This window comes from Phocoena sinus, chromosome 19 (genome assembly GCF_008692025.1).
Source record: "Phocoena sinus isolate mPhoSin1 chromosome 19, mPhoSin1.pri, whole genome shotgun sequence".
Classification (NCBI taxonomy): domain Eukaryota; kingdom Metazoa; phylum Chordata; class Mammalia; order Artiodactyla; family Phocoenidae; genus Phocoena; species Phocoena sinus.
In genome coordinates, this window is record NC_045781.1 from 19852103 (window position 1) to 19877954 (window position 25852).

General features: G+C 49.8%; 1 protein-coding gene across 4 annotated transcripts in view; it reads right to left on the reverse strand.

Annotated features, from left to right (window-relative positions):
* The window catches only part of ZNF536 (zinc finger protein 536), a 418033-nt gene that overhangs the window by 220330 nt on the left and 171851 nt on the right, over positions 1 to 25852 (reverse strand). For all 4 annotated transcript variants that reach the window (XM_032613632.1, XM_032613631.1, XM_032613633.1 and 1 more), the window contains one exon: positions 10237 to 12411. In XM_032613632.1, the coding sequence (XP_032469523.1) occupies positions 10237 to 12409 (2173 nt within the window). In that variant the 5' untranslated portion in view covers positions 12410 to 12411. The remainder of the gene's footprint in view (positions 1 to 10236; positions 12412 to 25852) is intronic.

Genomic DNA, 25852 nt, shown 5'->3' on the forward strand with positions numbered 1-25852 from the left:
GGACAGTTCTGAAGTCAGGTTAGTTTGGGTAAAATGCAGAGAGCCTCTTTCCCAGTGTACATCCGACAAGCTCTCACAGGCTCTACCTGCAGGGTCTGAACAGGAGTCCACACTCTACCTGACACCTGGCTCGTGCCCTCCCCCTGCCCAGGAACCACTGGCGACAATGACAGGGTGGTCAGGGCAGGTGAGCTGGAGCCGGGGGCCTGCCCCTCACTCCCTGGTGTGGAGCTCCACCCTGCCTCTTCCTGTTGCCCCCCTCAAGGCTGGACCCTGGCGTGGGGTGACCAGCTGCCAGGACGTACATGCCACAAAGCTGCGAGCCCCGACAAGCTCCCATCTGGCCCCCTTCTTGGCCTAAAGGGTCGTCCTCAAAAGCACCAGTTGGACTCTCCCCAGGGCCTCTTCTGCAGCAAGAAAGTGATTTCAACTCCAGTTCACAGCCAGGGAGAGAGAGGACAGCCAGCCGCAGTGGCTGAGCTGGGGGTGCTTCCCCCAGAAGTCACTGAATTGGCCAGATTCCACAATGGGAAAGAGTTACCTGCCACAGGAGCTACTGAGGTGACTGAGGAGGTCCCGTCACCCTTTCAGGTCCCTTGGGAACAAATGTGGACGTCAAGGCAAGTGCGTCTTCTCCAGCCCTGGGGCGGCCCTCCCGTGAATCTATCCCTCTTGTGAAGGACTTGTCCCGGCTCCCAGGCTCTGGGTCTCTGGGCACTGCGACCTATCCCTATCATCCTTGAATCTCCAGCATCTAGCACATTGCTCGGTGTTCAGAACCTACTTAATAAGCATTTTGTCCTTGAATGAAAAGATGAATTAATGAATTAACAAATGAATGAATTTATGAATGAACAAATGAGTCACAGAGTTGCTTGGTGACAGGGAACTACCTTGAGGGAGACAGATTTCAATATAACCTTACGAGGAACTTTCTCAGTAAAATCCCCAGCACTGGAAGAAATGGCCTCAAAATGCAGCACCCTCCTGGGTAATACACATCTGCACGTCCAGGGTTGCCAGCCTGTGACCTGAGATTCCATGTCTAGGAGTTCCACTTAGGGAAATAATAGTGCAGATGATCAGAAAGATTTAGGTGCAGAAATGAAAAAATGGAAACAAGTTTTCTACTATGCTCAGTAGATCACTAGAGGCAGATTTTTCCCTTTGCTTCTCCATATTTCTAATATTTCCTCAGGAAACATACTACGTGTATGAAGCTTTTACAAAAGGACAGCTATTACTACAAAACAGGAGTGTGCAAAGGATAGCCCATGGGACAAATCCTTCTGTCACCTGTTTTTGTAAATAAAGTTTTATTGGAAACCATCAAGCCCTTTCATTTATGGCAGAATCAAGTAGTTACAGAAGAGCCCACATGTCCTGCAACACCTAAATTATTTATTGTCTGGTCCTTTACAGAAAAAGTTTGTTGATCCTTGTGTTGAATATTCAATGGAAAAAAATATGTGACATATATTTAAGTAAAAACTATATCATATAGAAGACTGTGCATGCAGTATGGTCCTTTTTTGTGAAATACATCTTCAAGTGCACAAAAAGGACTGGGAAGGAATGGACTAAAATGTCTGCAGTGGTTATCTCTGAGCAGTAAGGGCACATATATTTAAAAATTATTTTTATTTGTATTTATCTGTATTTTCTCAATGTCTAAGATGAACAAGAATTAATGTAGGAGAAAAATAACAATAATGTCATTAAACAACAAAAATAGCAACAAAGAAGTCAGTAAATGTCCCTCTAGAAGGAGACCAAGTGGTAAGGGTTTGAAGGTCACTCATACAGGACATTTCAGAGGTGGTCAGGCCCCAGCTGCCAAGGCTCCCCCCACTCAGGGACTATTTTATGTCACACAACAACTTTGCTGATGGATCACTACAATTTTTCAAGGCAAATTACTTAAAAAAAAAACCCGAAAACACCTATTTTTGCAACAAATTTAACAGAATATATTTAGCAATAAAGAGAAACAGGTATCTGTCTTGGTCTTCAAGGAAACAACCACTGCACACATTTTACATTGAACTAAACATAAGCAAGTTGGAAATTTTACAAAATACCTCTCAAGATGATTGAAGACAACCGAGGGTGTCCGAAAACCACGATGACAACCACTGAGTTAAGAGTTTCGGGACATTACTGTAATGAAGAGACAAGAGCGCCACGGAGGGGACCTGTTTCATCGTACATCAAAAGGCTTTGGAACTGAGGCCAAACCAGAGGAAAGAAACTGGTGTCCGCCTAAGTCCTAGCCCAGCAAGGCACCTCCCAGGGGAGAGAATGGATCCTCTGTGGCATCCTCTAACCCCAAGGCCCAGAGTAAAACATCACTGTCTCCCCAAGGTGTGCCCTGCTCCCGGCAAAAGCTGAAACATGACCCCACCCTTTGAAAGCAAGTTACAAGGTAGAGAAAGCCAAGCCCACCCACTACCCACTTCCTCCTGCCAGCACCTGGCTGGGCACCCCCAAGAGGAGGGCCGGACCAGCCAGGGAGTCAGCTTGTGCTGTGCCTCCCACATCTCTCAGACACATGCCACATGTCACACAAAACCCCAAGGCTCACAGCAACAAAGAGGTGGGTCCCCCAAGAAGCCAGGCCCTGGACAACTTTCCCTTGGTGGGAAAAGAAAACAGGCCCGGGCACGTGAATTCCACCCACCGCTGCCCCCGCGCACAGCACAGCTCCCTTAGCGCCTTGGCCCACCCATCAGGTCGCTGTAGGGAGTGTTCAGGCATGCACCGTTTTGGAGTTCTGCAGCCTTTTTTGAAGATGTGGATCAGGGAGAGGACGGTGGCAAATCTCTGTGCTTAGCTCGGCCCTGTTTGTCACCAGCCAGGCCACCCAGTTCCCCCTCTTGCCCCCCAGCACATATTAGAGGCACAGTATTCATTTCTTACATTGTGTTAACAAGCCCCATTATTACAGGGTTATCTCGGTAACTACCCAGGACAGTCTTGGCTGGCTCCACACCTTTGCACCCACAGCATACCAGGACTTAGGTGAAAACAGTAAGTAAAATGCAACACAAAATAAATAAATGGAAATACAGCCCCAGGAAATTGAGTGCTCTCCTGACAAAGAAAAGCTACACCAGATCTGGCTCAGAATTAAGTGGAGAAGCCCAGCAGAGAGAAAAGCCACGTGCACACCGACGAGGACCTGCTTTAGCTACACAGCTCCCAGGGGACCCCCGAGCCCTGCTCAGGTGCCTTGCCGCTCAGGTTTTGCCCAAGAAGAAAAGGCCCAAAACTCTGCCCAAGACCTGTTCCCCTGAGCTCTTTAGGGAGGGCTCACGGCTTCCTGAGAAGGGCTTTCCAGATGGCGCCTGGTGGCAGCAGTGCCAAACTCCACAGCTTAAGTAAATGTTGCCGTCGCCCCGTCCTGCCAGGAAAAGGCATGGGGGACCCAAGGCTCCTCTCAGCTGCTGTGACGCTTGCTTCCTGGAGAGAACAGAGAGCCCCCCACCACCTGCCCCGCACCCTGCTGGGGAGCCCCCTTTCCTCAAGCATTTGCGAGCCTCACTGCACCCCCTCGTTCCTCCTCAACACGCCAGCCCGGCCCCCACAGGCGGTGGAGGCGCTGTCACATGCCAACAGAGGAGAGGGAGGTGAGGAACCCAGAAGGGCAGCAAGCAGGCCCAAGGGTCACAGATGGCAAAGGTTCCAGCCCAATCACCACGAATTTGGGGACGTTTACACAAATCTAGTCTCCTGATCTCTGCAGGTGTTTCTCCACCCCTACCATCAGCTCTCCAAAACAGCTCGACAGTTATGGGAGTTAGGGCTCACGCCTCTTCCAACCTCACGTGCTCAGAACGCTGCAAAGTGCTTCCCACATGGATCTGTCCCGGGTCTCCCTCTGCTCTCCATCTCAACATCCCCAAGTATCCCAGCGGTCTCCCCCTAGAATCCAGGGGAATCTTGAAGGCCAGTAAAACAGGAGGCTTGTTGAAGCTTGTCCCTGTTTCCACCCCTGAGACAAGGGCCACCTACTAGAACTTAACCCTCTCGGGAGTGTGCTTCTTATAAGGGGGCACAGAGCTCCATGCCGGTGAAGGGATTCAAAGGCACAAGCAGCCTGACGGAGAAGGGGTCTGGTGAACCCAAGCTGCCCTGCAAACAGAGGCTGTCCCTGCTCTGCAGCAGCGGCCACTGGCAGTACTGACATATTGGGCCTACGTTCCCTAGCACCGGATGGCATAGCAAGAGAGTGGGTGGATGAAACGTAGCTCATGACACCTGCTTTTGACCAACAAGCAGCGGCCACACTGTGGCCATTTGCAAAGCAAACTGCTAATTCCAGCCGCAACACACCCGAGGTGGTGGCCAGGACCTGAGCCCGAACCTCCCATTCCAGTTAATGGCAATCACGCAGCTAATGCTTCATGCTCCATTTTGAAAACTGACTGCTTAATTCTTTGCCTCATTGTAACCTGTCCTTAGCTAATCCGTGTTTTTCTTATTACCATTGAATTTAGATTTCAATGAACGTTTGTTCCTTGTGTTAACCGGAGTACAGAAGGAGCACACAGTGGGCACCTAGGGCTCCCTGGGCTCTCCGGGCGGGAGTGCAGCATCCGTAAGAGCACAGGAAGGACGTGAAGGTGGGCAGAGTGGGGCTAGACTAAAGCAGGGCTCCAGTGACCCTGCAGCAGGAATCCATCGCTCAGACAGAAGACAGTCCTGGTAATCTGGGAATCCCCAGGAACGTAGAGGAAAGAGGCTTCACTTCTGGGATCTCGTGTCACACATCTTTTATATCACACTCCCAGTCTGAGGACTTTCAGAGCCAGAACGATTTCTCTCATTCTGAAATGCTAAGTGACAGCACCATCGGGCAGCCCCGTGGAAGTGGGCTTTACAGCTCCGCGCAAAGGGGTGAGAGAGACAGCCAAGGCCCCAGAGTGGCACTGAGTGTTCCCAGGCACAAGACAATCAAAGGGCACAGAGTGACGGGAAGTTTATAAAAAGGAGCTGCTGTCAGGCATCCGACCCCCACACAGGAGGACGGCGAGTTGGATCAGCGTCTGAGCGCTACTGTTCCCCAGCTCCAGCACCATGCCCGGTGGGCGGACCGCCCCCAGATCCAGCGGAAAGGTGGGAGACCAGAGGGAACCCACCTGCACCCCTGACCTCTGCCCCACTGGACACGCCCCAGGAGCCAACCTGAATCTGGCCAACCTATTAGCCCAGGCGGGGCCAGCTCCCGGGAGGCAGGGCCAGCCAGCATCTGCCCAGGCAGGGCTTCAGCACACACAGCCGAGCCTCCGTAAATCTCCACAAACACGGTGGCCGCCTGCACACACTTCCACATCGGGACGGAAAGGCTGCATATGGCACTCAGTTTTAACAGCTGAGCTTTAAAAAAGTGCAGCTTTTCATCTCACTGAACCAGCTCCCAAATTAAAGGGTGGGGGAGGGAGAGAGAGGGGGAAGGAAAAAGGGGAAGCCAGAGTGGGCAGGGGGAACCTTCCATGCTAAATTTGATTTACAAGGAATCTCAGACTAGTATCCGCTCAAAATTTTCCCCCTGGAAAATGAAATAATGTTCCCTGTTTGTCATCCCCAAGTTGACTAATTTCAAGTTTTTAATTTCATCTTTTAAAAAATAATTTGTTTTTCTTTCTTCTGTTTTTAATAAAAATGAAGGAGTCTATCAATGCGGAAATCACTCACATGCCTTAGATTGGGTTAACGATTTTTAAGCAAATTTTAAATGGGATTATTGTTTTCCAAAGTTCTGCTCAGCAAAGAGATTAGTGGCCACAGTGCCCAGGGGGCGTCCCCTGGTCCTTTTAATTCCCTGCCTGGAGGTGGAAGGTGCTGGGAGAGGAACGGGAGGGAGAAGCCTGATAGGGCAGTTTTCCTGGAATTGCCTGGAAACTTTTACTTTCTGTTTCCTCTGCTGATAATGACTGTCTTCGGCTCTGCAGCCAGCTCCCCTCTCTCCCTCCCAGCCCCCTGTTGCTGCATGCCATCCCCAAGCTCCAGTATAAAGTTTGGCTTTTGCAGCAGGAAGCAGCTGGGCCAAGCAACCAGCGAATGATAATGACCTCAGAAATCTGCTGTTCGCTCGGCAACAATAGGGTGCTCAGTCTACTGGAAAATTGTGTTCATCAGCTAACTCTGCTCAGTTACTAATTGACATTGCCAAATATTTTAAGAACAATTGGAATGCACAAGCAAAAAAAAAAAAAAAAAAAAAAGAAGATCTTAATCCTCAGACTTAAATTTTTTCTTTTTCTTTTTCTTTTTTTCCCTTCTTTTGGGTGCCCGGATTTGTTTGTGCAGAGCAGGCAGTGGTTATCATGAATGGGGGCAGGGAGGAGGAGCCACATGAGAAAAAGAGGTGGAAAAGAAAGAAAATCTATCATATCACTAGACACCCGATGTAAATGCAAGGGAGCCCTGGATAAAGGCCTTTGATGCTGTGGTCAATGGGCCAGCACAGGATGGAGACCCAGCATTTCAGGAATGCAGCTCAGGCAACAAAAGAAGACTCCGCAAGGCTTCCAGCCCAGCTGATCAAATAATCCTTGTCCATCTCAAAATATTACACCAGAAGTAGTAGGGGTTAACAATATTTTCATCTTTGCATCTGTTCCTGGCTTTCCGTTGATCATGTAACTTAGCCGACTTTAATGAACAGAGGGTCAACACATTCAATTACCCCTTTCCCACCATCAACACTTCAATTAGCCCCTCTCCAAAATTATGGGGAATGCAGAAGGTAACTGCCCTGTTGGATATAATGAACAGTATCGTTTCTTAGTACATTAAGTTTTAATCATTCTGACCATGATTTCCAAAGCAAAATGTAAAGAAACAGAACTTTGGTCGCCTTCTGACTCAGGGTAAAGCTCGAATTGGAGCACAGTCTTAGACGAGGTTTTAGAGAAAGATGCCGAGATTAATGCCATCGGAGCATTTGCACGCAAGCCAGAAATGAGGGAGCATCAAAACAGCTGCCCCACTTTCTAAATGTCATAAAAGAGTAAAATTTATAAGCTGCTGCTTTCCAAATAGTTTCCCTTTGCATTGTACACGGAGGAAGAAATGACATCTACTATGGTGTGAAATTATTGGTAAGTCAAATCAACAACAACAACAAATATAAAACAAAGGGGAAAGATGGGGAAGTGATCTGTATGACTGGTGTTGTCCGTTTTCTGTTAGAAAATATGACCTCTCAATTTGTCAAAGGTCCTAGTTTTCACAGTTGATCTTAAGCTTGGTTCTCAGCAGTTTGGAGAGCCAAAGAACAAACACATTTTCTGGTTCACTGGAATCATTTTCACATGTTCACTGATTCAAACATTCTTTTGCTCACATAGCAAACAGCTGCATCCCACATTAGCCTAGCCAGTGACGGTCGCCCATCTCGGCAATAACTGTTTGATTGCAAACTTGACCCCTTCTTCGTCTCGGTCTGAGCAAGACATTTTTAAACAGCCACTCCGTTCCAATCCTCCTTTGCAAAGAATTACATCTGATAACAAAGGACGTCTCTGCCACTCATTGTAAGCCTTCTTCTGGAGATCTGTTCTAAGAGGCTCTCTGTAAAAAGGTTTTTTATGATGAATTCAGAACTACTATCATGTTAAGAGCAGCGATTTATAAAGAAGAATTCATTGGTTAAGATCTGAAAAAATAGTTTCTCAGGCCCTACTGACCCAGTTTCCAACAAAAAAAGAATCAAGTGATGCAAATTAAGTTTTAAGACATTGTTATGCAGTCTGAGAAATTTGTAAAACCGTGTTTTTGCAGTTATTTCTTAATAGAAGCCTTAATAAGTACCTCTTTCTTTACTTAAGGGCTTAAAGATTGTATTTTCTCCCCTTCACCTTGCAGGTTTCTCTCTAACAGGTAATAATAAAATACCTATTGTGTCAAGATTTTTATTTAAATGCTTATTTTAATCACACTTTATACAAGCCAGACTTGTTGAAATAACAGGGAAGACTAACCCGATTTGGTTAAGGGTCCTAATCCCGGGAAAACCTGAATGGCCCAGGCGTGCGGCTGATTTGGGCCGCATATGGGTATGCCATCGATTTTCCTACTTAGTCAGAAAATTATGGAAGTGTCTAATTTGAATATGAAGAAAACAAAGAAGTCAACCAGAAATGAAAGAATCTGTATTCACAATTGTACGATACTTCAATGAGGGAAATAAAAGTGAGAAGATAACCACAATTCAAGTATAATTCTCCTTTGAGTCCCGATCCCGGATGGTTCTTTTGGGCAAAAATGGGCTTTTTTCAACTGAGTATTTAGAGATATGGAAACAACAGAGATAGGAATAGCATGAGGCTATCACTTGGCCAGAAGGTGAGAAAAACACGGTAAACACGTCATTAATAGAGCCGAACATTTGGTGTCGGAATATTCTGCTGAGACCTTTTCATTTCAGCAGGGCTGGGAGAGGGAGGAAAATCTGTCAGTGTTAACTCCACGTCACTCCAAAAACTTAGGGAAGCCAGTATGCGCTCCGCTTTCTGCCCCAGAAAGGTCCCACATCCCCAAAACCGTGAGATGACACTCCGCAGGGAGAGGGGACCTCCTCACAGGAGGCCAGAAGTAATCCCTCCTGACAGTAGGACACCTGGCACTTTGCTGCCTTGGTGCACAAAGATCCATCTCGGAATCCCCGCCGTCAGGCAGTGACACTGGAAAACCCTTCCCTTGCAAGTTTCGGGCGGTGGTCACTCCAGGCAGTGTGGCCTAGCCCTCCGTGGTGCTGGAGTTCCTCATTCAACTCTTCCAGAGCCTCTCACTGAAATGAATTGCAAACAAGCCTAGGACTCCAGGTGGAGACAGTGTGTTTCATGGGTGTTTAAGCAGCGGCATTAAGTGCTATCGGAATCTTTGGAATGTGCAGTGCAGATTTATGTGTCTTAACAATTCTTTACCGGTTTGTAATAAGCCACCAGACTCACACTTTATTTTAATACTCATTTTGTCCTGGAAGAAGGGTATACTGAAGCATGGCAATAACAACACATCTAGGCTGGCATCTACTTAATAAGTGGTGGTGAATTGCCTCTAATACTGAAATATTTATTGAAACTGAGAAGGGAAAAAAAAAGAAAAGGGGAAAAAAACTTTTTAAAAATTACCCTCAAGAGTGTGCTGCCCCATCTTTAACAGTGGGCAATGCAGTGCCTTGAGGTGCCTCAAACCGTCTTTCATTTTCTAGACTTAATGGCTGATTGCAGAAATCAATGTTGCCATTAGTAACAGGGTATTTGTTATGGCATGATTTCCTCTGTTGTTAGGCTGCAGAATGATTACAGTATTAGCGAGATGCTTTCTTTATAAAGGGCTAGAGATATAACTTTCAATTTACTGTCCATTAGTAAGGGGCTTTGGAAATATGAAGGCAACAAGCTTACCTGCTGTTAGGTAGTGATTTTAATTTAGCTGTCTTAGGCTAGTGAGTTTTTTTTTTTTTCTTTCTTTCTTTCTTTTTTTTTTTCCCTCAAACTGGGCCAGGAAGCTTCAGCATTTCACAGACATTTTGATGACAGATTTTCTGCTTTGCTATTTTAGACCCCAAAGCTGTATCGCCCGTGTAACACAGTACAATTTAAGACATGAAGTCGCGCATCTGTGTTTCAAACCTCTGTGCTTCTCCAAACGGTCGGAGGTGAATGGTGTGGTTCTTCAGGTTAGAGGCACCTGAGCCAAGCTGTACTTTTGAAAGGGGGCCCGAGACAGGTTTGGTCTAGGGAGAGGCAGTGAGGGGCCCAAATGACAGAATTATGGGCATACACTTGGGGGGAGAGACGGTGAGGTTCTGAACTTACACATTCACGTCCACGGATGGAGCCAAACAGCAGCTCCCGGGTTCCAGGGGTGATGATGGTGGATGGGGGTCAGGGCATGAAATGGGGCCAGGTAATCACAGGGGAGGGTAGGCTATCCCAGCTGGCAAACGTAACAACCGGCCATCTCCACCACACGGGAGGAGGATCAGCTTACTTTCCTGGTGGCCAGTGTTCAAGGGAAGGTCAAAGAGTTGAAAAGTTAGCCTTCCCTTGAGGCAGGGCAGACAGGCAAGGTCCACATACAGCACAATGCCACGGTGAACTCAGAGCTGACTCTGAAGGGCAGTGAGGACCCTTCCCCACCAACGCTGGTGCAGAACCAGGCCCCGGGGCAGGGAGGGCCCTTGCGCCAGCCACCACTCCCCCATCTCCCCTGGCAACCTACCTGAGGAGGACGGCGAGGAGGGGTGTGGGCTGTCCTCCTGGGCGCTCCCGGTCTGCGAGAGCCCGCCTCCGACCCCGCTCTCCTCAGTGACGTTGGAGGAGCCGGGCGTGGTGGAGCGGCTCACCGACTGGGACTCCTGGTCACTGCCCGAGCCGCGCCGCTCATCGGGGCCCCCGTGCAGCCCGTCCTCGTCGCCCTTGCGGTCCCGCTTGTGGACGCGGGAGTGCACGACCACCTGGTGGTAGGTGCGGAACACTCGGCCACAGTCCGGGCACTCGGTGGGCTTCTCCTTCAGACTCCCGGGACCCTGCAGGTTGTACTCGAGAGCCTGGTGCAGCCCATGTGACAAAAAATCCCGACTGCCTTCCAAAGGGTCGAGCGTATTTGGCAGGTCTCTCTGATTGCCCGCTTTAGTGCTGTGAACCACATCAGCAGGCATTTTCTGCTTGCAGCCGTCTGCTCCCACTAACACGTACTCCCGCTTCTCCTTATCAAACAGAACTCCGGCGTTTGCCAAAGTGTCTTCGTGGTTGCGCTGTAGCTGGTGCTCTTTAGACAAGAAGCCATGCTCCATGGCCATGCCCCTGGCCATGAGCTGCCAAGCCTGGTAGCTGTTCACGGGGTCCATCTCGGCAGCTTTCGCAGCTGCCTGCAACCGCTCGATGCAGCTGGATTTCAGTGGTGGCACAAGGTTGAGGCATCCCAGGAGGGAGTGCTTGTCGCCCTCGGGGACGCCGTGGGCCATGCTGGAGATGGGGGTCAGCAGCTTCCCCACAACCTCCTTCTCCTTCACGGGCATCTCGCCTTTGCCGTAGAGCTGGCTGGGCTCACTCAGGCTGGCTTTATCGGAGGCCATGAACGAGCCGCTCTGCAGGCAGGAGAGGTACCTGGAGTACAGGTTGGCGTGGGCCTCTTGGGACATGCCGCCCATGGGCACAGGCACCTCGGCGTCGCTGGGGGACTTGTTCTTCACTGACAGCTTGTTGAGGTGGACCTTCATGTGGTTCTTCAGGAACCAGGGCTCTTTGAAGCGCCGGCCGCAGATCTGGCAGCAGTGCTCGAAGGAGTCTTTGTGCTTCCGCATGTGGCCCTTCAGGAACCACGCCTGGCTGAACACCTGTCCGCAAACCTCACAGCGGAACTCGTTGGCCGACTGCTCCCCGCCGCCGTTGGGGCCCTGGCCCTGGGCCGACTCGGCCGTGATGTGGGCCTTCTCCACGTGGCTGATGAGCTCCTCCTCTTGCGAGGCGGCGAAGTCGCACAGCGTGCACTTGTAGGGCTTGTGTAGGATGCGGATGTGGCGGTCCAGCTCCTCCCTCTTCTTGAACTTGCCCTTGCAGAAGGTGCAGCGGAAGCCAGCAGCGGGAGTCGCCGAGTCCTCCTGCACACTGGCCGGCTTGGGCGAGGGCACCGGGTTGGCCACGTCTGGCACGCTGTGGTTGGTGGGCAGGGCCAGGTTGCAGGCGGCCAGCGGGGTCTGCTGGGCGTGCGGCAGGGGCTTCAAGTCCGGCCGCGGCTGCAGCAGGCTGCCCTTCATCTGCTTGTCCCGCAGGATGGCCCTCTCCTCCAGCTCGTGCAGCAGGCGGTTCTCCTCGCGCACCCGCCCGCGCCCCTTCCCCAGGTTGCCCAGCTTGTGGGTCCGCAGGTGAATCTTGAGGTTCCCTTTCTGTGCCGCCCGGTGGTCGCAGTACGGGCACTTGAAGGGCTTCTCGCCGGTGTGAGTGCGCATGTGCAGGGAGAGGATGCTGTTGAAGCGGAAACGTTTGCCGCACAGAGGGCACGGGTACTTGCGGTTTTTGCGGGCGTCGTCCTCGATATCGCTCATCTGGGACATGATGCCCAGGTTCTGCCCGTTGAGGAACTGCTGCAGGTCCACCCGCCCATTGAGGCTGGTGTCCACGTCCCGGCCCAGCTGGTTGGCCAGGAGCGCCATCTGACTGCCCATGGGCTGGCCGCTCATGGGCACGTGGGCCTTCTCGTCGAGGGGAACCGGGGTCTTCTCCTCTGGGTTGGGCCGTGGATGCAGCTCGGGGAAAGCATGGCTGAGCTGGGAGGTGATCTGGTGCAACTTCTGACTCATGGCATACTGGCCGTTGAGGACGGGGCTGCTCAGATGGGGCTCAGCTTCCGGCGCCGCCGAGGACACTCCAAGGCACAGACTGGCTTCTTCCATCCCTAAAAATAAAAAGAGAGTTCAGATCTGTGCCAGGTACCGTGGCGCAGCGAATCAACAGCATCAGCTGGTGGGGAATTTGCATTTCATGCCTTACCTACACAGAATAGTGCTAAGGAATTATAGTCAAAAACAATAATAAAAAAATGAATTATTAAATGCCAATTATGCAATATGGCACTGCTCCTCCAATTTGTTTTGGCGATAGATCGTCTTCCTTGTATTTTCTATTTACAGACTGCAATTATTCACTCACATTTAAATTATTAATGTTTTACCACTTTCGACACCTAATAACAAATCAAGGGTCCACGTGTTAAACTTTTCCTCCTCTCCCCCCTCGTAGCACCTGCACCTGTTGGTTCAGTTCAAAGTCTGCCATAGAGCACAATGGCTTTAACTGCAAGACCAAACTGACTCACTTGGAACTTTTGTTTCTGGTTACTATATTCAATATGTTCGCCAGTCGGAGATGAAAGAGATTATTTTATGATTTGGCAAAAAAAAAAAAAAGAAAAAAATCCAACCCAGTGGCACGATATTTACTGGTACATAATAAAACAAGATAATGTTTTGGGAAAAAATAAAGTAAAGGACAGGCTTTAGAACAATAAAAGGGATTTTGCTTTAGTCAACAAAAAGTGCAGTAATATCTCATTAAGCTGATTAGTATGCTGCTTGGAAACAGTACGAGGTGCTGTAACACATGATTATAATCATAAAAATCCTTCAGTGTTTGCAAGGAAGCATTAACGAGGTATATTAAATTTTAAGGAGACTGCAAGTAGCGGCTTTGCAAACCTCAGAGATTAAGATTTAACCCTTATGTTACGAAACGCCGTTATTTTGTCATTTGGTAACTGTGCCCATCAAAAGAAGTATAAATCACCTCGTGATGGAATTTTAGTGGATTGTTGAGACTGCTCAAATTTGGGTAGGGGGTAAAGACTTACATCACAGAGCGCGCTTTCCCTGTCCTTCGACCGGCATGATATCTGCGGCAGGGACTGTGATTGGGCTTAAAGAGATCTTTTATAGAACTAGATAAAAACCAATTAAAATCCAGGGACGATGCCATAGGAAGTCTCAACCAAGTCTGAGTGTTTTTAATAACTTTCCCAATATACAGTAATGAGTACAAATTGTACCTGCAGTATGTGTTTTGCAGAAAATTAAAACTCAAAGCTGTTTGTTAAACACTAACACTCAAAGCTGGTCTGCATAATTGGTTTTAATAGTCCTCTCTGCCCCTCTCCAGCCTGTGCAGAATGGCTGAAGCCAGGGCATTCAGGGGTGGGGCAGAGGGAACAGCTCCCTCCACATCAGAGCATGTGGGGAGCTCAACTCTGACAGGCGATGAATCCACGCCTGGGCTCCTTCTATTTCTAGATCTGCCTTCCACTTGAAGGAGTCCAAATTTGTTTCCTGCCACTGGAACAGTTATTGCACATCCATCCCCTTTGTATCCCAATGTTTAGATGCGCTGGCCAGCCAGGTGGTCCAGGAGTATCGCTTAACCCCAGCCAGGAATGATTGCTGGGCCAAGCGATTCCTCAGGGGGACCTGTGGGGACAGAGCTCAACTGTGGAGGAAGCACATTCAGCCCCGGTGGGGTCTGCTGCCTGTTGGGCTTCCTGCCAGGCAGACCATGCGTGGATGGAGGGTCTCCGATGGGAGACCTGACTTCCTTGGCAAGAAGACAGAGGCTGTGAGTCTGTCTTGCAAGAGAGGAGAAGAAAAAGACATGATGTTTATTTTCAGGAGTGAGAGAAACTGCAACCATGGTGCAGGGCTGACCCCATGAACAACCATACAGGCACACGGTCACTTGCAGTAAAAGAATGTTTCCAATTTCCATCTTTTCTTTTTTTCTCTGGTGGCAGTCTACACTTAAAAAAAAAAAAAAAAAAAAGAAAGAAACCACTTTGGAGCCTGGTCAGAAAGGAGTAATTTCTCATGGAGATTCTTACATTCATTCAACAAAGTTGCTGAGTTGCCACTGTGTGCCAGGTCCTGTCCTTGGCACTGAAGACGCATTGGTGGACAACAAGACTGTCCAGCCCCAGCACTCATGGCACCCGCTGACCAGCGGGGAGGAGCAGGCCCAGTGTGAGAAGTTGCTGGGGCGGGACTGGGGCCTGGAAGGGCCCTGTCTAGAGCTGTTTCTCCACCTTCAAGCCCCATCCAGCTGCACTGGCTCCTCTCCTGAGCAAACATGGATCATGACCCTGAAGCCACTTGGGAGTGCTCAGAATTCCACCCAAGAGCTCTGGGGAAGTTTGGAAAGTCCAAAGCCAACATGGATGGCCCACTTCCAAAGGCTGCCCGGTTGGCCAGCTCAGAAGACACGAATCCAGGAAGATGGGCTATTTTCAGGTTACTGCTGCTGAGCTGACGCCAGTTCGGCGGGAGGAGAGGAAGCTCAATGTGGAAATACAGCAAGACTGCAAATCAGGCTGGATGAGCGGCAGCAAGCTGAAGACCACCCCCCACCCAGTCACGCCGTGCAGGTAACAACAGCTCAACTTGTCAAGTAATGAATGTGGGGTGTTTTCAAGTTAGGTTTGGATATGGAATTCTTTTATTATGCTCAAAAATTTTTTTTCAGAGTCAACAAAGCTTTTTTTAACCCCCTTTAAGCCACTGGTCTTCAGGTGCCATTGTTGAACTCAGCATGTTCGAGAATGTGCAAAGGCACAGCTGGCTCCTTCCCCGCAAGCAGGTCTCAACTCACATATCCCCTTCTCACAAAGGCCCTCCATGTCCACCTTGTCACAGAAAGCTTAATCCCTGCAGCCTCTCTCTACACCATCACCTTACTTTCTTCTTCATGGCACTTACCACTGGGGCAGTTTTCTTGTTGACCCTTTTACAGATGTGCTTTGCTTCCATGCGGGCAGGCTCATGTCTGCCTTGGTCACAGATAAAGCCTCAGGGCCTAGAGCAGAGCTGGCTCATTGTAGGTTCAGGACGTTCTAACTGAATGGATGAGTGAACAGACCCTATAAACACAGCCCATTAAAAGAAGGCTAACCTGTAGTAGAACCACTTTCACTCCAACTTCATGGGATTCAAATTCAGCTTTTGCAGAAGTCCTTGAACACCCAACAATCCGAATCTGTCAGAGTCAGAAGGGTCTTGGGCTCCCACCCAGAATCTGGGGGTCCAGAAACAGCCAAGGGAGAGCCACACCCCGACACCAGCTCTTTCAACTATACGTACCCACGGTGGCCATCTGGGCTTGGACCACTTCTGATGGCCCAGCTGCTGGCACTAGGAGACAGAGAGCAATCAACCCCTTCAGAACTTGATCATCTATCCTGGGATCCATGAGGGAACCCAGAATTTCAGTAGAGCTAGCCAGCTCACCAGAAGATGCTCTGAGGATTACGGCCCTCAGCCCCTCTAATGAGCCCCAGCAAAGCCTGTGCCGAGCCCCACAGTGAGGCAGGGCCACGCCTGGAGATCATCTCAGAAAGCTTTGTGAGACCTGACACCCTGTGATTCCACGAGTAGGTGCAGGTGTTGCCATGGGTCAGTCATAACCAATGCCAGCTGCTAGACTCAGAGCAAGGAAGGGGAGTGTGAGTTCTTGGAAAGAGCAAGGGGTAATTGGTGTGCTGTCCCTGGGCCAAAGCAGCCGAGGCAGGACGAGCTGGCCCCAGGCCCAGCTTGGGACTCGCAAAACCTGGGTCGGCCCCAATTTCTCCAGGCTTGACACTTAATTCCTCCGGAATTCATTTACCCCTTATCTCAGTCATTCAGTAAATACTTGCCCGGGGCCTTCCATGTAGCTGCCCTCAAGGGCCTCTGGGTTCAAGGGGCCAGTGCAGGCAAGGCCACCAGTAACAGAGAAGCGATGAAAAGACCCCAGAGAGACTGAATCCAAAGTTTAGAGAAAGAAGAAACCATTGCAGACGAGGTATATAGAGGGGTGTGTGTGTGTGTGTGTGTGTGTGTGTGTGTGTGTGTGTGCGCGCGCGTGCACGCAGAGTATGACCGTGTTGGGGGAGGGGCAGCAATTCCCTAAGTGGAATTCCTCTAGCAAGGAATACAAATGTGTACCCTGGGAAACTAAGGGATCACTTGTCCTACCGTTAAGGGATTGGATCCAACTGCAGCCCTAAGAGCTCAGGGGCTGGGAGGTGGGGCTGCCTGCGGGGGGCTCGGCGTTCAGATGGAAGGTGACATTACTCCTCTTCCCCAGCCCTCCCAGAGCAAGCACAGGGAGAACGCCTTCTCTTTGGGACCATGCTGCTTCCTCACAGGCCTGCGGTGAATGTGTTTCAGTGTCCCTGGCAGGGCCACCTGCCACAGGACACTCGCCTGTCCTGACAAACGGGACAGACATACATACCCACACGCAGCACTGCCCCGAATGGTCACTAATACCTGGGAGCACTTTATCCCAAGTACCCAACCCATCCTTCATTCCCCAGCGCTGGCTCTGGAGCCGTCACCCTGTATTCCAGCAGGTGAAGGACCCACATTAAGAAACCAGGAGCCAGCACAGGGTGGGCCATGACCCTGGGCTTAAGGCAATCGGGCAGCTGGGACCTTCTGAGGAACCTATACAATAACTCATCTAACCCTCTCACTTAGGTAGGAAAACCCTTAGCACAATCAAAAGCAAGTAAACAAACTACTAAACACTGAGAACAGCTCACCCGGCCTTCAGCTCATGGCCCCAGCCCAAAGCATAGCAGGAAGATCCATAAGCCCTGGCTGACTGATGGAAGGAAAAAATGCGTACGTAATTTTCCAAACCGTGGAGAGGCAGCTGGACGTCCTTACTGAGACTGGACAGGGGTCACTGTGAACTGTCAAATCCGGTGCGTCATCCCTCCAACATAGAAACACTACACATCCCACCGTAGTCCTGATCTTTCCTGAGCCTAGGGTCATGGTGGGGCACCGGGGCACTCAACCCTACTGTCAATATTGAGGAAGACCCAGGCTTGGGCCTGAGTCCTGGCCGCCATGGCATTCCTCACCGTGCAAATGTGTGGGCCTACCTCTGAACACAGGCAGGGGCCCCAGCTGAAAGCTTCTGAAGGCTAGAGGGTTTCTCCTTGAGCTGTGCAATTTCACATTTCATGAAGAGGGTATTCTCAGCCTATGAAACCCACCACTGGATGCACATTATCAAAATACATTCTGTCTCCTCACCCCCATCACTGCAGGTACAGTGAGCCATTCAGCTGCCTTTGATGGTGCTAATGGTTATTTTGATTTTGCATTTCTGCCTTCAAGACTATTTATTTCCTGTGATATCAATGACAAAAGTTTTCACTTAACTCTTCCAATAGAGAACCTAATTGTATCCTTCACTCAAAATGAAATTTGAAACTATCAGGACACCAGAAATGCCAGCTGCTACGAGTCTAAATAAATTTTACACAAAAACACAGTTTCATTTTGCTAGCACAGAAAAAAAGAGCAATCTTATGAATAGCCCAAAAAATATAGATCTTGCCAGTAAGTTGCATGAAGGAGTTTTATCCTTATACCATGAAAAAGAATAGTTAGGAAATAAAATGACTTTCAAAATAACCATTTCAACTGGATTTTAAAATATCAAATATTGTTGTCTAGCCAAGCACAACTAAATATTCCCTTTTTTATCAACGGGGTAAAGGCGCTGCCTCAGAAAACTTGCAGGAGCCCCAAAGCCCCCAGTCGCTGTGCAAGGGGTGGGGCTTAGGTTCACAGCAAGGGCTGCAAACACCACTGTGGGTTTTACCCCAAAATCGTATCACAGAGTGCAATTCTGGCAGTAGGTGGACCTGTTTCCTGGGGGCACAAATGACTCTTGGCCCTTCCCTACAACCCACCTTGCTTTCTTAGACTTAGGGTAAGCAGTAATTAAGACAACTTCACTTAGAATACAATGGCTTCTTATTAAATACCATTTTTCCCATTGTTGTAGCTCAAACTGTTTAACCAAGGTTGTTATAAGCGTAATATGCTCCTGTTCTGAAATACAGAACACCAGACTACTGAACCTTTTCAGGGTCATTAAACAGCTGTAAACATTATTACAAAAATAAACCCGAGATTTCATGCTTACATTTTGGCCTAGAGCTTCCTATGCTGAGCAAGTACATTTTTTCGTCTCTTACAATCAACGCTGGTGACATTTGGGCATCCAAACAAATTACATCACAAACATTACTGAAGTGGGCGGGTACTGAGCGATTTATTTACCAGATGATTAATAGATAAACAGGAGAGCAGCACGGGTGACCTGTTCCGATTTGACTGATGTGTAGACAACGCTATGAGACAGGGCCAGAAACAGTTAAATCCTTGCTGAATTTATTAATGAAAATATGATATTCGAATAGGGCTGCCGAGTATGGCAACTGTGTAACCAGGAGAGTCAAGTTGGAGAGTATGGTCAAACACCCCGACTTCCCCTTTTGGGGGGCATGTTGGCCAAAAAGTCAGGGTGGTCTCTGCCTCTAAAGGAGAGTGGAACTCAGCTGGGCTGGCTTTGCACATGGTGCCCCCGAAACCCCAGGCAGCTTCCGTATTGTTGGGACAAGAGTTGGAGGACTTAAAAGAAGAAAAGAGAATAAAAGAGTATCCTCTCTTTGAAGACTTTGGATGATTTCAAACTTCTCAAAGGCAAAAAGGTCTCTCCAACATGTTGGCTTTTGGAAAGGTTGGAGCTGGCCCAGAACGGAAGACAGACAATGAGCACATCAGATGGGAAAGGAAAACGTCCACAAAGAGTTCTCCTGGTCCTCGACTCGGGGTAGAGCAGACTTCTGGTCTGAGTTCCCGGCTCACTATCTGCCCACCTCACACAAAGCCAGGCAAACAGGGGATGGAATTAGAACAACCTCATGTGGAGTAGTTGTTAAGATTGTGGACTTGACAGGCAGTGTGGACTCTCAAAAAAAAATAAATAAATAACAACAATAATAATTGTCATCATCACCATCTTCACTGCAGCCCTCAACATCATCACCACCTACATCAGCCGCAGAATCCTTACCACCTTCCTCGTCCTCAGCACCTTCCTCCTCGTCACGGCAGCATCGCACACCAGCACTGTGCTGGACGCCTACTTCACAACTACCATCTCATTTAGCCTCACACAACCTCGGATGGTAGGTACCATACTAGTCCAGTACTAAAAATGAGGAAACTGAGGCTCAGAATATTTAAGCCCCACAAGGTCACACAGCTGGGAAGCCTGACTCCAGAGCCCAAGCAGTACCCGCTGCAGGGGAAGGCTGCCCCCTTGATGTCCACACCATGTTCAGTCTTGCTGGGCTGGATGCTGACAGATGCCACCTCCTTCATTTGCAAAACGTGTGGAAACAAAGGAAGCTTCGGCTTATGGGAAAGCTCAAAGGAAGCCAAGGAGCCAGAGCCCTCACGACCTTGTTTGTCTGGAAGTGGAAACAGACAGTACAGTCCAGAGAAAGCACTCCCGGGGGCTGGCATGATGGGGTGGGTGCCGGAGGGCACTGTGGGGCTAGAAACGCCATGTCTCTCAATCGCTGGTTGGGGGGAGGGTCACAGAAACATTTAGTTATGTCACCTTGTTTTCTTAACATCCATAGGGGCGGATATTTTATTCCACATGCTCCTGTCCTGTGTCAGGTGGGTTATTCCCCCAACTAGACTGGAGTAAGAGGAGAGAAGGCACTGGAAGGACCACTAATGTGCATCCAATTGCCGTCTCTTCCACTGACATCTGTTTGACCTTGGGCACCTGCCTGAGCCTCAGTTTCTTTTTCTCTAAAATGGACTGGCCTTAACTGTCCTACAGGATTTTGAGAAGGCAAATGGGTTCCTAGGAGAGGGAACATGGCATTTAAATTACAGAGGAATATACCCTGTGCCGTAAACTTTCTCAGAAGCCGACCACAGCAGCCTTCGAGATCCAGAAAGGACCTTCAGTGAAGTAAATGCTGAGCTGAAGGACATAACCAAGGCACAACCAAGGAACATAAAAGTGGTTAATTAAAACTCATTCGTTGCCAACTTTCTTGGTGCATCTGTAAAGTGGGCCTCACATCATTCAATAACACTTTTGAATGCCTACATCTGGCAAGAAGTATGGCCGATCTAGAGATATACAAGCAAGACCAGGTCCTTGCCTTTGAAGCTGACTCAGGGAAGGGAAACAGATGGATTCAGGGAGACCACAGACCAGGCAGAATCCAGTGCTGAAAGGGAGGTCTCTACAACGTGCTGTGAGGCTGGGTGCGGTGACGAAGGGGTGCAGGGGAGAGAAGGGAAGGAAGACCAGTGAGGATAATGGCTGGAAAGAGCCTGGAACAAGGCAGAGAAGAGGAGGAAGGGTGTGTGGGACAGAGGGATGAGCTTGTGCAAAATGGGGACTCAGCATAGAATGTTCCAGGGGAAGATGGGAGAAGGTGTCGCCAAGCACAGACTTCAGTGTCAATCTGTGGAGCATGGAGTTAATATTTGGGGCAAAACAGGGGCTCAAGAAGCCCCCACCGGAGTTGTCACATAGCACGTATGCCTCACAGCGCTGCTGTGACACATAAGCAGTTTTCTACGGAATGTGGATCAGAGGAGGTGGAGAAAAATAAAGAGTGAAAGTAAACTCCTGGACCACAAACCAAACATGTGAGGGCCTCACAAACCAGACGGGGAGGGTTCCCCATGCATGAAACGGAAGAGGGTACTTAGAGTTTGGAAGAAGGCATTGGTCTCCCCTCTTCCTCTTTGTAACAGCAAAAAAGTGGAAGAAGGACCACTCCACAAATCCCGGCAGCCCACCCCAGCCTCTCCGAAGGTGGCGGCCCAAATCTACCCTCCATGCTCCTTCCTGGTGTTGCCTGCTCCAGGGAGCCTTCCTGGATTTGCTCCAGGCTGGAGGTGATCACTCAGTCCCCAGAGCTCCCACGCAGTTCCTCTGGAACTTGTTAAGACATCCGTGGCGCCTTATTGCAGGGCTATCAGAGGTCACGTTTCCTCTCCTCCTGTGCTGGGGCTTTGTGAGAGGAGGCATCTTATCAGCCCCCTGTCTGTAGCTCCTGGAGGACCCAATCCTACCAAAAGCTGTCCTCTAAGCTTGTGATGATCACAGTGCGGGGGAGGAAGGTGGCCCAGAGTATCACAAAAATGGACATCATTTTGTGAGCCATAGCCCAGGCCTCTCCCCTTAGAATCCAAGCCATCAAGTGGTGTTTCCAATTTCTCCCAGATGGGATGATTTGGGAAGGAAGTGATCCCCTAATCTGCTGTAATTGATTTATCTGAACTGTGTCCACCCCATCAGGGAAAGCAATAAAAACTATATATATATATAAGCTTTTAGTGACTGCCCTACCTTTAAAATGATATCACAAAACTGAGAAAGATACCAGCAGTTGTCATGAAGTGTATTGATTATTTCTCTCTCACTGGCTTTCTCTTTTCCTTTTTAAACAGACTTTGTCATGACAAGAAGTTAGATATTTAATCCCCTATTAACCTGACTTGGCTCCCTGCTCAGCCTCAGCACAGAGCTGCTGCCCTAGAACAAAACAGGGGTCCTAGACCCACAGGACGCCCCGCAGAGGGCAGGGTGCTCAGCTACAGCTCACCACTCTTTCACCCCTGATTAAAGCCGTTTAAGTCTGAGCCCTTCTGGACTATGATATCGTATCGAACAGTTTATTTTCATTTCACAGAAGCCTCAGATTTGATTCAGTGCAAAACTAAATATAATGTAAAATGCACGTACGCAAGAGTGATCAAAGAGGGCCTGACTGAAATATTCATAGAAGCCGGCCCAGGGAGATTTGTTCACAGGGGCACCTGTCGAAGACATAAGCTCAGACACACATCATCTCCTAAGTACACACAATCATTACTGAGCAAAAATCCAGGTGCACCAGTGGGGCCTCTGCTGCCTGCAACTACAGGGCTCAAGCCAATAGATGGGGCCCAGCCAGGGCCGAGCCAGGGCCTCAGTTCTTCGTGGCCTTTCGAATCCCCAGTTCAGCATCTCCAGCTCCTGTGCAGGTCACCAGGCTGGCCTGGCCTCTGCTGGGCCAGACTCCTGGGGGAGGAGGGAAGGCTGGCCCATGAGCTTCTGACCAAGGGGGCAAGAACACGTACTGGTGGGGCCGGGCTGCTGTCCCAGCAATGGGTGTCACCACCATGTGCAGATGGACTCCAGGGACAGACATGAATTTCCAGCAGTTCACACCTAAGGAGGGAGCACCCTCTGCCAGCTCTTGTACAAACCTGTCAGGACTGGGAGAGAGGACTCCCTTTTCTGGGCAAGCAGATGAGTGGCCTTGCTGCCCTTTTGTGCATCTCATTCCCTCTGTCTGGTACTCTCCCCCTGCAGTCTCCACTTGTTCCCTGTGCCCTGTCCTCTGCTGGGAGATTAAATGCCACCTCTCCCAGGAGGCCCTCCTTGATGCCCCAGGAGCAGGGCAGAACGCTTGTGTCTGGTCTCCATAGGGCTCCTCCTGGTTGACTCCTTCCCGTCACAGTGGCTTTCACACTTGGTTGGCTCTGTCTGTATACTTGACCAGAAGCTCCATGAGGGTGACGACCATGACCATCAGCTTCATGGGGTGTCCCCAGTGCTGGCACAGAGCCAGGCATAGAGGATGCACTCAATAAATATTTGCCAAATGTATAGGAAATGAATGAATGAATGAACAGACCAAGCAACAAATGCTGCAGGCCTGGTGCACAGCATCTCTCCTTGAGGAGAGAAGGGGACCCATGGGAGAAAGAGACCACAGGCCACTTCTGGGCCACCAGGGCAGTCCATGCTCTCCACTCCTCAGGGCACAAGCCAGGTGAGAAGTTTGCTCCGTGAAGACTTATGTCAAATGTCACTGTCTATGCAGCCACCCCCAACCCCACCCTTCACACCGTCCATGAAGAACTAATCCCACTCCTTCTCATGGTGGATTATCTGGGTCCCTGTCTCACCCCCATCACCCTGTCTGGGACCTCCAGGGACCCATATCTGACCCAAACCGAAGGCTTTGCACATAACATGCACCTACAGATTCTGTGAATGGACTCCAGGCCCCTCATCCTGCCCTCTGTAAACCCACATTCCTTTCGACTGCTCTGCCTCTTTAGTATATTCATACCCGCTCATGCAAACATTCATCCATCCGTCCATTCGTTCATCGGCATTTCCCGACTATCCACTGTATGCCAGGTACTGTGCCAGGCTCTGCAGAGAAGGCTCAGACTGTTCACCATCAAAGGGGCAGATGGACCCAAAACGTCAGCCGCAGAGATTGTGATAACATCTGTGTACTGTTCACTCACAAAAGGGTCAGGAGACCAGGAGGCTTCTGAGGGCAACGACCACATCTCCCTCGAGGCAGGACTATTGTCTGGAGGTCACTACCACTCCTTCCCTGGGCCTCTCCACTCTGAATCTCTGCTGACACCTCTCTCCCCGACCCCAAGATCCCATCACCCCACAGTCAGGAGTGAGGGGGCCAACTAGAGCAGAACAGAATGCCCCCTCTCGGCAACATGCACCTCACGGAGCAGCCTTCCCACGCCTAGAACAGTGCTCACACAGCAGGCCTCGGGGGTGTGGGGGTGTGTGTGTGCATGACTCCCCCAGGGCAGGGGCACCGGCCTGCTCTCCCAGCGGGCACCTGCCGTGCAGCAGGGCTGGGCACCCCAGACAACAGCCCATCCTGCCTATTAGGACAGGGCCTCCACCTCCTCCACTGCCTGGGACCACACCTGCATCCCAGCCCAGACAGGTCCTGAACTGGTGGGCCCTGGCCCCTCTCGGAGTCACAGCTTCCCATGTGTCAACCAAGGAGGCGGCCAGGTTGACCACTACCCTCGGCTACTGTCTCTCCTCCTGCGTCCTAATTTACGCTGCTGTGGCCCACCTGACAAGGAAAGGACCTCCCAGCCGAGCTCTGTGCCTGCACCATTCACCAATCACAGAGAACGGCTGGAGTTGAAGACGAAGCTCACACTTTCTGCTCTACCCAGAGGAACCTGTTAGGGAGCAGCCGAGTTCTGCCAAGGAAGCCAGTCTGCTGGGCAGCAGCTGTGTACAGCAGGTACAGCTGGACCCAGCCAACCAGCTCCACTTACTGGGGGACCATGGACCCAAGCCTGATGCCAGCCTGTGTCTACCTGCTGTCTCCTGACCCCATGGGCTATCTCCACTTAAGTACAGTAGGCAAAGATCAAACGACACTGTTTTCCCTGTGCCGCAAATAAGAGTCCAGGCCGAAGATTTCCACTGAATGGCCACTCCAGCCCCCATCCAATCTCACTTCCCACCACTCTCCTCCACCTTCTCCTCGATTGCTAGGGGAGCACATCTCCACTCCATGAATGAGATTTGTGCATCCCTTCTCTCTTTTCACAGGCATGCTTTTAGAGGGAAGAGATGCATAGACAGTAGTAGGGTGGCAAAGCTGGAGAAACCTCAGAGATCATCTAGCTCCTGGTCACTCAGCCTGATGTGCCCATTTTATAGATAGGTAAACTGAGGACAGAAGCTAGGTGATGACCCCCCTAAAGTTACATAGCAAATTAGTAGATATGTGTCTGTATCTTACTGCCCTTGGTTACCTCCTAAACACTCAAGAAATTTAGTAGAAGCTAAGTAAATGCTGGCTGGCTGGCTGGCTGGCTGGTTGGCTGGCTGGCTGGGTGGATGAAAGAAAAAATAATGCACAACTAAATAGATGTATAGTGTAACCAACAAATTCTGGAATGTCCTTGCCTCTACCCCCACAGCAGCCAAATGGGGGCCAGCAGCTACCAAAAGACTTCAACAATATAGCTTCCTCCACCAGACCCCAAACTCACCAATCTCTCTTTTTTTTCATAATTCCTTCTCCAATCAGATAATATAAAATTAGACTCTTGATTATACCATGTCCTGTGTGTATTGACCCACCTTGGGGTCCTTACAATAAGGAAGTCTGTTAGCCTGGAGCCCAGCGTGAAGCTCATGAACCAGCTGCCGCTGAGTCTCTGCCACCCTCAGGGATGTGAGATCCCCCCAGGAGGCACATGCAGGGTGCTCAGAGGCTGCAGCCAGCGGCACCCAGGACTGCAGAAGTTCAGGATCCCCCCAAGTCTTTCCTGAGAAAGCAAGAAGAGCAAAGGTGGAGTGGGGCCCCAAAATACTTCCATTTAGAAACACTCTTCAGGAGGCAGGAGAGAATGTTTCCATTCGCTCGTTCATGTGCTTGATTTGCATCAAATTACATCAAGCTGATGTGATGTAACATGACATCCCCCCATGAAATGCATAAATCAAGGCACCCCATAAATTTAAAGGAATAGAGCTCTTTTTCAGAAGTGGCTAATTACTCATAAACAGCAGATATTTTATTGCCGTTAAAGTCAGTAGCAGGTTTTTAATAGCCAGAGCGTTTTGTAACTCAAGCTTTTCATAACACAGGCCTGCGGAAGCCAAGCATTACCTGTTTGTAGCTCCCTCAA